The following is a 15,415-nucleotide window of genomic DNA, read 5'->3' as shown; positions in this document are numbered from 1 at the left end:
TGTGGTGATGGAGAAGACTCTTGAGAGTCCCTTGGACTGTCTCTTGATACTAAAGAAAATCAACCCTGAATATTCATTGGAAGGACTGATGCTGAAGCTGAAACTCCAATTCTTCGGCCATCTGATGCAAAGAGCTAACTCATTGAAAAAACACCCTAATGCTGGGAAAGATTGAAGGCAGGAGCAGAAGGGGACAACAGAGGATGAGACGGTTGGATGGCATCACCAACTCAATGGACATGAGTTTGAGCACACTCTGGGAGATGGTGAAGCGCAGGGAAGCCTGGCGTGCTGCAGTTCACGGGGTTGCAAAGAGTCGAACGTGACTGAGCTACTGAACAACAAAGTCAGTTAAAGAGAAGTGTACTCCAGTTGTCCTCTCACCATTTGCCACTTCCCTAAGAGTGCACACTTTTCCTGATCCTGGGTGATAGAAAGTTCCATTACAAGTTACTCTGGAGGGACTAGTTTCTTCTTTCTGGGGTAACGGAGGTTATACAATAAAGGGATACAGGAAGGCGGAGTTTGGGACTGGTCAGAGGGATCTGGAGACACATGGACCTCCAGGGAGGTAGGTGGCTCTGGATAAGTAGGAGACTTGGTTTCCCCCTGAGAACTGGGGAAGATTAAATCATCTAAAATGTTAGGTGTTAGGAGTGCTTCCTGGTTCCCCAGGCTTTTGATTACAGAGCCACTTAGAGTGGGGTTTTGGTAAAGGACCATGAAGGCTCAAACACAGAGAATCTCTGCCCATTTTCCCATCTTGTGACAATAAAGATCTGATTGCAAGGTAGTATTGTAATTTAGAGACCCATGTGCAGACCATTTTTCTCTATCCCCCAACTTATATAAAGGCCAAACAGTGTTACACTAGAGTTTAAAATTTTCGCTTTTCAGTTTGTCTATTTTTTAAAATTTCCAGTTTTTAAGGATACATACCAGAGGTGTTTCTTCTGGCTTAGAAGAGGATCCTCCCATGCTGAGTAGCCTGCAACCAAGAGTGCTCTTAGAAATGAAGTTTGGCATCCCAAGACATTTTACCAGGAGGCCTTTGTCAGAAGGGTGTCGGAGGGTCCTCCAAATTTCCTTCTTATCTAAAGGGATTTTGACTGTCCTCTACTTTCCTACCACCTAACCAGATGTTTCTGGTTGACCCAGTCTCTTGAGTGAGGAGGCCTCAATAGAGGACGTTTGAACCAGTGCCGTGCATTTCCACAGCTCTTCTTGAGGGGAATCTGCAGTCTATAAAGCCTATGCCTTTCAGAATGGGGAACACATTTACATCCATGGCTGATTCATGTGAATGTATGGCAAAAATCATCACAATATTGTAAAGTAATTAGCCTGCAATTAAAAAAAAAAGCCTATGACTTATAACAGCCTTCCCTGTGTTGGGATGTATTCCTCATGATTGAGCATCTGCAAAACCTAGGATGTGGGCTGCTTGGAAGCCTAATAGGTAGTCTGTAACAAGGTATGGGCTGCCAAGGCCTGGAGTGAAAGGGGTCCTATAGGTGCAGAAACGAATTCCTGGAAGAAGTGGAGTTCCACACAATAGAAAACGCCAACAGGGTCAGGACCTGAGGGTCCAGAGGTGGAAGTATTTTCATAGGGGATTTTTTTTGACACAGAGTAAGGTGAGAGAGTAGATAGCAGAAGAATCCCAAATCCTTTCCCCTATCTGTTTAGCAGCTGCAATAAAACATGAGATACTGATAATTCCATCCGACATAAGCAACAATGAATTTGGACAATGTTTCCCATAAAATTTAACATACCAAATGAACCCAATTAGGTTAGATCTCTCTTTGCAATGTCTTAGGGGCCCCTTAAAGAACCTCAAAGTTAACTGGAAGTCAAAAGAATTTCAATTAGAATTTGATATTTGGGAAGTCTGTCAAAAATCTCGAAAAATTTTAAAACACCTTGTCCGACAGAATCATAAGTCACTGTGAAACTTAGCTCAATTATTCCTTGAGCTAAGGTGAAAAAAAAATTTCAAAAATAAATACAGATCACTTAAAGGCACAGATACTCACACAATATGATATCAAAAGCAGTATTCTAGGAAAACTTTGTTCTCTTAGAAAGAAACCAAATCTAGTCCTGCATCAGCCTACTCTTAATAAATACATTTACCGAATTAAATTTAATCTAACCTTAGAAAATCCTGACTACACACAAAACTCTTTTCTTAGTGTTCCTTTTTCACAAAACTTTTGCAACTTTCTGTAGCCATACTTTGTCCCTCATTCTTTCCATTTAGAAACAAATAGTTTTTGGACAAAATCACCCTTTTTTTCTTTCAACAAAATATATTTCCAAACCTCATAGCTTCTTTTCTGAAAACACACACCCCCTTTTCCTTAAACAACCATGAGCTATTTTTCATCAGCATTCCATAGACTGACAGAGAACATCTCAAGGTGGCCATCAAACAGCTTTAGTTTCCCTCTCACCAAAAGACAAAAGTGGGTAAATTTAGACCTATTTAGAAATTAATGTTTCCAATATTTTATCTTATTTGAAATGGTCTGGATAGTCAGTGACTTCCTAACATTTAACTTAATTTAGTTTTAAGTTACTAAAATTTGGAGGGACTGTTTTAGATGGATGTTTCCAAAACATAATTACTCCTATAGAGTTTACCAAAAAGTTCTTATCCCAGTTATACTTACTTAAATATTTAATCATGTCAGATTATTTTCCCTGCTGGCAAGTTTCATAAAAAACAAACAAACAAACAAAAAACATGTCCTTACTGACTTTTGGTAACCCTAGGTACAGTAAAAGTATTATACTTAATCCTTAGGGCTCTAAAGACAAGTCTATGTTAATTAAACCCACAAGATTAAGCTAGCTTTAATACCAGTCTTTTAAAAAATTTTTTTATTTGTTTATTTTTGGCTTGCTGGATCTTTGTTGCTGCACGGGCTTTTCTCCAGTTGCGGAGAGCAGGGGCTCCTCTCCAGCTGCGGTGCGCGCATTTCTCATCGTGGTGGCTTCTCGTGGCGGAGCATGGGCCCTAGAGCATTCAGGCTTCCGTAGTTGCGGCACGTGGGCTCAGCAATTGCGGTTCCCAGGCTCTGGCGCACAGGCTCAGTAGTTGTGGCGCCCGGGTTAAGTTGCTCCAAGGCACGTGGGATCTTCCCAGACCAGGGATTGAACCCGTTTCTCCTACACTGGCAGGCAGATTCTTTACCACCGAGCAACCAGGGAAGCCCTAATACCAGGTGTTATTTCAATATTGAGTATTTCCCATCACATGAGCCTGAAATGGGAGTGCCTTTTATATTTCTGTATATAAATGCTTGATTTCCTTCAGGCCAATTAAATACAGCTAATTTATGAATTAATTTTTACATTAAGACAGAACCAGATACCTCATAGTTTTCCTGCTTCAATTTAAAATGGTATCTTCCCGCCCAGACTCAGTCTGGGGGACTAAGGATGAATCAGATAGTTCCTGGAAGCCCAGGCAGAAAAGTTACATTGTAAAGGCAGAGGAGAGAGATGCAAGCTCCTCCAGCTCAGGGAGCAGCACAGTTAGACTGCAAAAGCAGAGGGAAATGTCTAAATGTAGCATGGTGCTTTGTTTGCCCCAGGAGATTGAAGGTTTTAAATGTCTTGATTGCCAGTGGGCTTTGTTCAGTGATTTACCAGTTTTGCTAAGAAGCAGCAACAACAGCAGAGTTAAGAAACATGAAGACGAAATGCAAAAAGAGAACACACACATAGAAGGTGGTGACTGCTTTTTTAGATATTGATACCAAGGGCCATGCTTTCCATAACCACCACCTCGTAGTTGCAGAAAACCCTAGATGTAATGATAATGTAATCATTTTGAATTGTATGCATTATTACAGCAAAGAATTAGGTATCTTGCATGATTGCTCTCTTCTGTGTTTAGTAGGTATCCTATGCCAATCTTGCTGTGGAACTGAAGTGCAAGTAGAAAAAACCTTTAACTATATGAAACTTAGCAACACTTATGAAAACAATTTGGTTTACTCACAGGGTAATATTTCTCCAGGTGTCATCCAAAATTCCCCATAGACAAGGCTTTCATCCTCATTAGGTGTTGACCTCAGCCTAGTCATCTGGGACTGTTCTGTTAATTGCTGCCGGGATTTTATATCCCGTTACCTCCACTTTCTAGAACATATTCTCTACTAATGTTATTGAAACCAATTTCTACTTCATACAGATGTTTTTTCAACTGCAATGAAAGTTTTTCTTCCATGAGTTGAGTACTCTAAGAAAATGATTGGAGTTATCCATTCTATGTATTTATAACACTGCTTCTTGTACTTGAGTTACTTTGATTCCATCCTTACCATGGTGTCTCCCCTCCCAAACACACTCCTCAATAAAGCAATACACTATTTAAAAAAAAAAAAGCAGAGGGAAAAATGCAAGCTCCTGTCTTTGTTTGTTCTGTAAAATCCCACCAAGTAACCCAAGGCTACTTGGGGGGGCTTCCCTGGTGGCGCAGACGGTGAGGAATCTGTCTGTGATGCAGGAGACCTGGGTTCAATCCCTGGGTCACTAAAATTCCCTGGAGAAGGAAACGGTAACCCACCCTAGTATTCTTGCCTGGAGAATTCCATGGACAGAGGAGCCTGGAGGGCTACAGTCCATAGGGTTGCGAAGAGTTGGACATGACTGAGAGACTGACACTTTCACTTTCAACCCAAGGCTAGAGTCTCAGGCAATGTGGACTGCATTTATTTATTTTGGGAGGCTGCATTTATATTTCAAGATTTACATGCTCCACGGAGACCACAATTTTGGAAGAGACTTGCAGGAGGAGTTGGACTACATAAAACAAAGATACCAATGACAAAAACTTAAAGACACAAAAAAGAAATTTTCAGGATGAAGGGGACAGGAGTCCAGGTATAAGGATCAAGGGAGAGGTAACAGGAGGGACAGATAAACCTGAAAAAGAAAGAGACAGCAAGAAAATAAAGATGAGTTTGCTGGGATGATAGGCCTTCCAGTCACTACACTATATGAGGTATAAACCTCTATCACTCTCATAAATCTCCCATCAGGGAGAGCCTGCTGGACCAGGGTCTGCACAGTGTGTGAGAGGCAAGCCTCTCCCACCTCTGCTTGTCATCCATCAAGGTGAGCCATTACCAGCTAGAGGGAGCGTGGTCTCACTAGCTGAGGGGAGTGATGCTGTAACTTCCTGCTGTCACTCTCTCAGAAGGAGAGGACAGAAATAGGAAAGAGAGTGGAGAAGTAGAGAGCTATCAGGAGAGGGAAAAGGACAAAGGGCGGGGTGGAAAGTGCTGCCTGAATGAAGATAGTGGGCCAGAAAGACTTACCAAACACAGTAACACGGAAATAAGAGGTTCGGGTGTCCACTTGTGGTGGAAGCTGCATTCAGTGGTCTCGGGTGCTCAGATCTTCTCCCCAGAAAGGGACAACTGCCCCATGTTGGGTGCTATCAATCTGATACTGACCAGGGTTCTTGGCCTTCCCCAATCAATAGAAATTGACGAGAGGCCAGACAAGAAATTCAGGCAAGGCTTTCTTGGGGCCCTGCTGGAGCAGCAGGGAGCAAGAACAAACTACAGGTTCCCTGGCTAGCTTGCTCCATTTCATATATTTTTACTTTTTATTTGTCACTTGGTCAGCTTCCTTATTCAACTGCAGCTTTACTAAGGGCAGGGAATGCTCATCTTCCTTACAGTGAAAAAAATTTTGGTGAATAGATGGACGGATGAATACACGAATCAATTAAAAGAATCCATATGTTGGAACTGTACAGACAGAAATTGCTGAACCAGGATTAAAAATAAAACAGGACTATAAAAAGTGAGAAGGGAAGAGTGCAAATGAGCAACCCAGATACACTGTTAACCCCTTGGAGTTTATCACATTTTTTACCTTCTTTGTGAAACAGCCTATGTTTTGGTGAAAGTGAAAGTCGCTCAGTCGTGTCCGACTCTTTGTGACCCCGTGGACTATACAGACTATGGAATTCTCCAGGTAAGAATGAATACTGGAGTGGGTAGCCTTTCCCTTCTCCAGGGAGTCTTCCCAACCCAGGGATCTAACCCAGGACTCCTGCATTGCAGGCGGATTCTTTACCAGCTGAACCACAAGGGAGGCCTATGTTTTGGTAGACAGAGATACATCCTGCATATTGCTGGAACTTAGGCAGGATGGCTAAGAATGCTCAAAAGGCACTGTGAATAAAGCTAGATCTACTTCCCACCTCAAATGTTTTTACCCTGTGTATTTAGGTATATTTAACTCAGAAAATCCTAACCTATGTCACTGTGCTACTTAAAACGGAAGAAAAATGGTTGCAGCCGAGATATGTATGCTGAAAGTGACTGAAGATGCAAAATTTTTATGCAAATTTGAATGTTTGGATTATTTCTTCACCTCACAAAAATTGAATTGTTAATATATTTTTGTGACCCCATGGACTATAGCCCACCAGGCTCTGCTGGCCATGGGATTTTCCAGGCAGGAATATTGGGGTAGGTAGCCATTCCCTTCTCCAGGGGATCTTCCGGACCCAGGGATTGAACCCAGGTGTCCTGCATTGCAGGCAGATTCGTTACCATCTGAGTCACTAGGGAAGCCCCATTAATAAAATATTGCCTGCAAAAGGTAACATTTCTAATAACCTTGATTTTATTGGTGGATATTTTGATATATATCTTATCTACATAGTTCCATTGTTCCTGCTTTTTGGGGCCTCTGTAAGATGCTTTCAAATATGATGTCATGCTATGGAAAAGGGATTGGTTTATGACAGTCTTACCAGTTAAGTGAGAGCTCTCTGAGAAATAGTTGCTGGACCTATCACTTCCTTTCTTTTACTGTACACTTCAATGTTTCTTCTGGTCAGGGTCTTATAGAAGGCACAATGAAGAACTGAGCAGAAGCAATAACAGTGCAGCCTCTTCTATGAAGTGGAAGAAACTAGCAGTCAAGAAGTCCATAGTCTGTGACTGTTTGTGATATTTCCACTTAGAGCTGGATCATAAGTATTAACCCACTTTATAGAGAAGAACCATTTTTGAAAAGTTGTAATAGGATTAACAACATTCCTACAACATAAAATTTTAAAGCTATCTGTTGACTAGAGCAGTGTAATGTAAGAATCTACGCTACAGAACAGTCACCTAACCAGTGGTACTAGCTCTTGCAGTTTGCCTAAAACTTTGAGAATAGTAGCTAGCAGAGCACTTCCTTCATGGCCTGAATACCTTGAGACATAAATTTAATGGCTAAGTCCTGGAGTTCTAACTATCTAATGGTCTCATTCTCATTTCCAGTTTGGTTAATTCAGTAAGAAAACTTACAGAAAGTTATCTCTTAAGACCTGTCTCCAGAAAACCTTACACTTATGAAAATGTTTACACACTTCTGTGAGATCCTGTAAGCCTGCTAATATTACAGTGTTGAGAGTCATTATTCAGAAGTTTAGTTTTCAAAAGGGGAGGATCAAAGGTGATGATCTCTGCAGTTTAAGCATTATGTAAGTAGTAGCTTCATGATAGCAGAGCTGTGCATTTTTAAAATTTTGCAATTGCCAAAGAGAATTTTTTTTTTTTGAAACTTTTGCTTAAGTGCTCAGGTCATTACTGTTTATAGGATTAGGTAGGTCATTTGCTGTTGTCAGGTTACATTTGCAATTGTTGAGCAAGACTACTTTAGCCATAAAACTATGCTAATCTCTCCAGGACATTCATTCCTCAACTCTTTGCGGACAGTACACAAGTTATCATATAGCCTGCATGGGAGTGTGAGGTCCAGTTCTATTTTCAGCTCACCTCTGGCTTGCTCTATAACCTTGGGAAAATCACTTCTAGACCTTGTGCCACAGATCTGCCATCCGCCAAATTAGGCTGGTTAGTAACTGTCCTTTGGCTAAGTCAGTGGAAGTGATGAATTCTGGAGTTGGGCAATTAGGAACTTTGACATGCTGAGAGTCACTTACAATATTGATTCTTTTCTCTGTGAACTTTTGTCACAGACAAGTTCTTGAATATTTGATTATATGTTTGCTCTAATAACACTTCAGTGAACACATAGAACAATTTTTCTAAAACTAGACAGCCCAACTACATTCCTTGCAGTGTTGTGCCGAGAGAATAAGTGTTGCTTTTTTCATCTTACCTATTCATTTACATGCACCCCCAGCCATTGTCCACAGTATACCTCAACATCACTTCCACAGGATTTTGCCGTGGCAGGGGCTTAGCCACAATCCATTCATTCTGTTTTAGTCAGTGGATGGGGATCAATATTGTTAGAACAAACAGGAATTTTTTAAAAAATTCATATATTTAAGCCTCTCCTAAATGTAAAACATTTACATTTACTTCATGTTATTTTCTTATCCTTATGTAAGACAAATATCAACTAGAGCACCCCGTCCCTTTGTAATCTAAATAAGACCTTCCCAAACATCCAGTTTGGGTGTTCAGAGCCATTCCCAAGATGACCAATCATTTCTGAGGGGCTCACTTTGTTCTGTCTTCTCTGGCCCTGAACCCTGCATCCAACGATTATGTCTTCTCACTGTCAGTTGCTTCCACTTCAGTCTCTTCCTCAGTTTCTATAAAACTTCATTCACATGGAGCTTTAGTGAGACTTTGAGATTTGAGAAAACCACTAAAATTTATATATTAGATACTCCTGTTCCTTTAAAGGTTCCATTTCTCACCCTATCACCAGGGACTTCCCACCAGCCTTCAGCCTGCTCAGCAACTCAGACCATCTCTTCTTCTCCCTCTCTCACATAGGAGCAAATATAAATTCCTCCCTTGTTTTCAATCAGAGCACCTTTTATTGTTTTGCTAGGGCTCATACCCATGTTTTCAGAGTCTCACCTTATACCAGAACAGTTTATCAGCGAATTTTTCCAAACACAGTTTTTTTCCCCCCTAAGAATTCTGATGCCATTTATTACTGAATTTCTTCCTCGTTATACTAACAATGTACATGTATTTATGTATAGTTATTAGAATTTAGAAAATAATTTTATCCTACTTTTTTATTCTTTTGCATGTACTTCTTCCCATTTATTAATATAGTCTGTGTTTGCAACTTTATTAATTAATTTTACATTGCTATCACGTTTCCTTAACTTAGACATTAAATCTATTTGCATGATGGTTTGTTTCATGGTGACAGTTTTAGGGAATGAAAATTGAGCATTTCAACATTGTAAGTATATACTAGACAGCTCAGTATCATGGGGCCAGAGCTTTTCCCTTCACCCCTCTCTCACCCTCCATAGAATCTTCAATGAGAGTTCCCTGTGAAAACTTCTAGGCAAAGCATTAAAAAATAGCACCCATAAGTTTTGATAGGATCAGAGACTCCACCCAGACTCAGTTTAGACAGGTAATTCTGTTCCAGTGAGTAACCGGAGGCTGTGCTGCTTATGTTTTGGACTAACTCCTGAGAGCCTGTCTTGCCTCACTGAAATTCTTCGGTTTGGGATCAGATGCGTGTGGTCTGTGAGAAGCTGCCTGGTACTCCCCTCCCCCTGGCAGTGCTATCCTCCCCTTGGCTCTGATGCAGCTATAGCTCTGCCTTCTCAATTGCTTGCTGTGTATTGCCTTTTCATAGAACTACAGGCTTGAAAGAGTGTAGTAAAGCTTTTGACCACAGAAAAAAAGTTTTTTTCTAGTTCTAAACTGGCCCAAGGAAAACAGAGAAAAAGAGGATGATGGAAAAAGTTCTTCTAAATCTTAAGTAATTTGTAGGTACTGAATTGTCACTGTATTTCCCTTTTCCCAATTATCCAATTATTTGAGTTGTTTCCAGTTTTATTTTGTTTAGCATTAGGAGGAGAGTAAACTTGAGAGTAAACTTTTATTTACTATAAACATTTAGTGAAAATTGATTTTTCTCACTTGGATTATTTTGAGGTATCCCCAAATGTGGATAATGGCACAAATATGAATAATTTCATAAATCTTGTGTTTTGCCTCAGTAATTTCAATAACAGTTGTCCTAGTAATTTATCAGTTTATGAGTTTAGCCATTTTCTTAGCTCTGCCAATATTCTCCTTTGTAATTTTCAATTAGCCTTGCAGTAAGGCTAATCATTTCCCCAAGATTCACTTCTTTGAGTTTCTTCATGTATGAATATTTGGTCATATGTTGTGACCTCTTGTTTAGTGAAGTCTGAGTATTGGCTCTGTTTTAACACTTTTATTGAGATATAATTCACATATCATAGAATTCATCCATTCAAAGTATACAATTCAATGAATTTTAGTATATTCAAATAGTTCTATGAAACCATCACCACAATAAATTTTAGAACATTTCTTTATCCCAGAAAGAAACCCCATACCTCTGGCCATTATCCCTAGTCCCTTCATCCCACTCCCAGCCATGGGCAACTACTAATCTTTGTTTCTACAGATTTGCCTATTTTTTGGATATTTCATATAAATGGAATTACATGATATGTGGTCCTTAGTGATTGGCTTCTTTCATTTAATATAATGTTTTCAAGGTGTTTCTATGTTGTAGCATGTATTAGCCCTTCATTCCTTTTTTATTGATGAATAATATTATACTATATGAATAGATCATATTTCTTTATCCATTCACCAGCTGACGGGCATGTGTGCTGTCTGCACTTTTAGACTACTATGAATAATGGTGCTATAAACATTCATGTACCAGTGTTTGTGTGTATATTTATTTGGGATTATATATGCAGGAGTGCAATTGCTGGGATAATTATATGTTTAACTATGTTTTCCAAAGTGGATGCATCATTTTACATTTCCCTCCACAGTGTAAGAGGATTCTAATTTCTCCACATTCTTGCTATATTAGTTTACTAGGGCTGCCAAAACAATATATCACCTACACGGTGTCTTAAACAACAGAAACTAATCTTCTTACAGTTCTGGAGCCTGGAAGTCCCAGAACAAGGTATTAGCAGGTTTGGTTTCTCCTGCAGTCTCTCTCCTCAGCTTGGAGATGGTCACATTCTTGCTGTGTCCTCATATGACCTTTTCTGTGTGTGTGCATGTCTGCTGGTGTCTCCACTTTTTATAAGGACGCTAGGCATATTAGGTTAGGGCCTCACCTTATGACCTCATGTCACTTTAGTTACCGAGTCTCTAAAGGCCCTATCTTCAAATACGTACATACATATGTATATAAAAAACATTATTGAATTTATATATATATATGTAAAACATTATTGAGTAGGAAAATGGGCAAAGGATATGAATAGAATGTTCACAAAAAGAAAGTTTCAAAAATTAAGTTTGATAAATACTGTATAGAGAGATGTGGTGGAAATGGTGCCCTGAAAAATTGCTGTAGGAGCATAATTGAAACAAAAACTTGATGCAGTCATTAAAAAGTTGTTCAAGATATAATGGAAAGTGAAGAAAAAGCAGGGTGGCAAAACTGTAGAGTACTTTGGGTGTGTGTGCGCGCGCGCGCGCGCGTGTGTGTGTGTGATAGAGGAGATTGTGGAGAAAAAAACGAATATTTATATATTGCACAGAATGTCTCTGAATAGTTATGCAGGAAATTTGTTAACAGTGGTAGCCTAGAAGGAAAGAAAACTAGGGACAGTGGATGATGGAAACTTTGTTTTCATTGCATATCGTGTATTTCTGACGCTATTTAAAATTTAACTATCACACATACTATCTAGTCATCTTTAAGGAAAAAAGAAAAAGATGTGTGGATTGTGTATCACAGCCACCAGATATTAGGGTATTGGATATCCAGGGTATTTATTAGTCTTTTTAGTTCTCGCCTGGCCTAAATCTCCCTCAACGCTCTCCCCTCCTCGTGCAAAACATTACTTTTTATATTGGAATGCACCCCATGCGGGCTCCCCGATTTATCTGTTTCCGAATCTGCTTCTGCACCCGACTGACCGCGACATCCTCCAAAGTTGGGGCTGTTTCCCATTGCCGTCTGTCCGCAAGCACCGCGGCTGGCCCTCGATAGGTGGGTGTTCTAGAAACAGCACACGAAGAAATGTTTGTCTAGAAAGGGAAAGAGACCTCGCAAAATCAGAAGCGTATCCCGCACGTCTTAGATCTTTTATTTGCGTAATGTGTTTTCCCTCCCCTATCCTCATTCACCTGAAACCCACTGTTCTAACCAGGGCCAAAAGGAAACCGGGAGGTGCCTTGGCCGCAGCGTGAGGACCGCCCCGCTGCGGCGTCGCTAGGAAGCCGGGTCTGCTCCGCTCCGCCCCTAACTTCCCGCCCTCCGCGCTCATTGGCTGTTCTCAGGGATGGGCGGGCCCCCGCCGCAAGGTGCCGCTCGACCGGGGACTCGCGGGCGGCGTGAGCTGAGAGCACAGAGCTACGTGGATTCTGCGCTAAAGCTGCCGGCAATGCCTGGAGACGGCGCTCCCGCCAGGGATACAACCCCCGCGGCGACTAGAGCCGCGACTCCGAGCTCCGTCTCCTCGACTGCCGTGGCGCCGCTGACTAGCGACCCACTGAAGAGGTGAGCGCCTACCGGCTCCCCGCAACCTCCTGTGCTCGGGGGCAGTTGGCAGTGGGCGGATAAGCAGGGGCAGGCAGGCAGGCAGGGTCCAGGCTAAGGCACCGTCGCGTCGTGGGGTTAGGACACCGCACCCCACTCAACCTCCGGCTGTCACTCCTGGGTCGACTGGTCTTTAGCGCTAAGCAAGTTGTGTTTGCTGAGGCTCTCAGCCCGTCAGCTAGCGGTGGAATGTCTCACCGGCGTTCGTCTCTCGACTTCGCGGTCCCAGTAACTCTTCTCAGATCCAGACGCGCGCAGTGGACGCGGCGCTGTGCAGGTGGGTCTGGGAAACAGCGATTAAATAAACGATAAGTTACACTGAGAGGTTTTGGGGTGGGAGTGGGGTGATGAGGGGTCGCCAGATAGCCTCCTGTTCGACTGAAGACAGTGAAATAGCTGGGATGCACTCAAGCTCTTTTTAAAGAAATTAATCTGTAGAATTGCATAATATGCTATATCTCAGCCAAAAATAGTGTTTGATGTCAGGGTAGTCACTTGAAGTCAACACTGACACGTTTGTTTCTTAAATAATACGTTTTGAGCTTTCTTATTTTAGAATAATAGATTTCTCTCATTAGAGGAATTTCTTGAAGTACAGGAAAATAAAAGAAACTATGTGAACTGTTTTGAGGTTTTTGTTTTTTTTTTTCAGCCTTCATTTTTGAGGGATAAATGGCAGCCCGCTCCAATATTCTTGCCTGGAGAGTTCTATGGACAGGGGAGCCTGGTTGGCTGCAGTCCGTGGGGGTCGCAGAGAGTCGGACACGACTGAGTGACTGACACACTCCTTCCCGTTTGCTTAGGCTTGTTTTCACCCGCCACGGCATACCCAGGTTCCCGAGTTTGGAGCTGAGTGAAAAGGCGCGTGCGCCGCCGCTCGGGTCCCACGGGGCGACCGAGGGAACTCGGCCACGCCCCGCAGCCCCGCACGGCGGCGGACGCTGGTTTGTCCCCAGACCGGGAAGGAATAGCCGCCCGCCCGGCTGCTGGTTGCCGTGATCTGCATGTTTCCCGAGTCCCCAGGAAGCCGAGCTGCACGCCTGTTAGGACGCCGCTCAAGTCTCACTCGGTCCGGGGGGCGCTTCGTAGCAACATCGGCTCTCTTTTCACCTTTGTGTAAGAGTCTTGTCTCCGGTCCTTAGAGCAACTTAAAGAAATTGCTCTGACAACCCAATACCAATACTGTCCTGCCCTCTCCCAGTCTGTGGCTTTTGTTGCGAGTAGACAGGAGCCAGGAGTGAAGAGAATGAAACACATTTTGCAGAACGAAATTCTAGTATTCCGCCTGGTATTGTGTCATGATTCTTGGCGCTGGTTTCCGGTTCGAATTCTGGTGGCATTGTTTCAGTCGGCTTTGTCCTTTACCAAGCCCCCGTGGGTTTAGTTTCAGTCAAAAAGGAGTGCTTATTTCTTATCCTGTAAGGGTTAGGAAGAGGGATTGCTGGCATGAGAAAAAGGTTCTGGAATTTAGTCTGCCTCCTTCCGAGATTCAGATTACGGATTTTTTTAAAAACTGAGGGCATATTGGAGATTTCTATGTAGTATAGTGTAATTCTTGTTCTTATCAGGGAGTTGGAAAAAATAGAATGCCACTCTTTATTAAGTGATTAGAAAAAGTATATATATATTTGAAACACTTTAAAATTCCGAATATTTATGTTGTTTCTCTTGTAAAATAAAAAAGGACTCTTATTTCAGTAAGTCTCTTTTTGCATGTGCTCAAAGGACTTGGGTTGTGTTTGGCCATCCCTAGTTGTCCTGATTCTGAGTGACTTCTTACCTGAATTTTAAATGTATTTTAGGGAGGGTAGTTGAGAGAGCTATAAATGTATATAATCAATACCTTTTGCTTCTGGGCACATTTTGTGAGGGCCAGGAAAAGTTATTTAGCACTCATCTATGAGAATGTTTTTGTTGTTGTTTAGTCACTGAGTCCTGTAGGACACTTTTCCAACCCAGGAACTATAGCCTGGCAGGCTCCTCTGTCCGTGGAATTTCCCAGGCAAGAATGGGCTGCCCTTTCCTTCTCTAGGCAATCTTCCCTACCCAGGGATCGAACCCACATCTGAATTGGCAGGCGAATTCTTTACCACTGAGCCATTAGGGAAGCCCATCTATAAGAACTTGTTGGGGATTAAAGAATTTGTTGGGGATTGCTCTTTTTGAAAAAAAAAAAAAAATTATGTTGCGTTCATTATGATTTCTGGAATTTTATAGTATGCTGTATCTCACCCAGAATAGTTTTTGATGTCAGTGTAAGTCATCAGAATGCAACACTGAAACTTGTTTCTTAAAATAATGTTTTGAACTTTTCTTATTTTATGGTAACAATATATTTTTCATTAAAGAAATTTCCCCAAATACAGACAAAATAATATATATTGTTTGAATCATCAATTTTGAAAGATTATTTTTTTCCTAACTTACTTTGGCCTGCTACTACAGCTAAGTACCCAGTTCACAATTTGGAATGGTGTTAGTGTTAAATACGCAATTTGGGAGATTGGGGGGCTTATTTAAAAAATACTGTTTCTCCATTGAAATGTCAGCACCAGCAGAGGCTATTATGGCATTTTCTTAAAGAAAGGGATGTGATGATAAAATGCTTTAGTAATTTTGAATATTATAACCACTAACACTAAATGCTGGAATTTTTAAAATGACATGTAGGAAGGTTTTGAGAACTTAGATCTTTCTGCCATTTCTCAGTGATGTGTTTGAAGCCTCAAGATTTTCCTTGCAGCATTTCTGTAAGAGCTGTGGTTTGGTATCAAGGCTAGTAACCTTCTTTTGGACTTTTTGACATGTTACATGAGCAAAATTTTGCAGTTTAGGATTTGAAGGTTTATATGGTACCTGAAGACTCACAGATCAAATTAGTAAAGCA

The 15,415-nt window shown here is 41.4% G+C and overlaps 1 protein-coding gene across 3 annotated transcripts in view; it reads left to right on the top strand.

Moving 5' to 3' along the window:
* Positions 1–12,360: 12,360 nt before the first annotated feature.
* The window catches only part of ZNF638 (zinc finger protein 638), a 130,515-nt gene continuing 127,460 nt past the window's right edge, over positions 12,361–15,415 (top strand). For 2 of the 3 annotated variants that reach the window (XM_043468227.1, XM_043468225.1), the window contains exon 1: positions 12,363–12,489. In XM_043468227.1, the coding sequence (XP_043324162.1) occupies positions 12,374–12,489 (116 nt within the window). In that variant the 5' untranslated portion in view covers positions 12,363–12,373. Of the gene's footprint in view, positions 12,490–15,415 lie in introns of all 3 variants that reach the window. The other variant, XM_043468226.1, reaches the window with a different exon arrangement.

This window comes from Cervus canadensis, chromosome 5 (assembly GCF_019320065.1).
Source record: "Cervus canadensis isolate Bull #8, Minnesota chromosome 5, ASM1932006v1, whole genome shotgun sequence".
NCBI classification, from domain to species: domain Eukaryota; kingdom Metazoa; phylum Chordata; class Mammalia; order Artiodactyla; family Cervidae; genus Cervus; species Cervus canadensis.
Note: the sequence above shows the minus strand (reverse complement) of the source record. Positions and strands in the feature narration are given on the sequence as shown.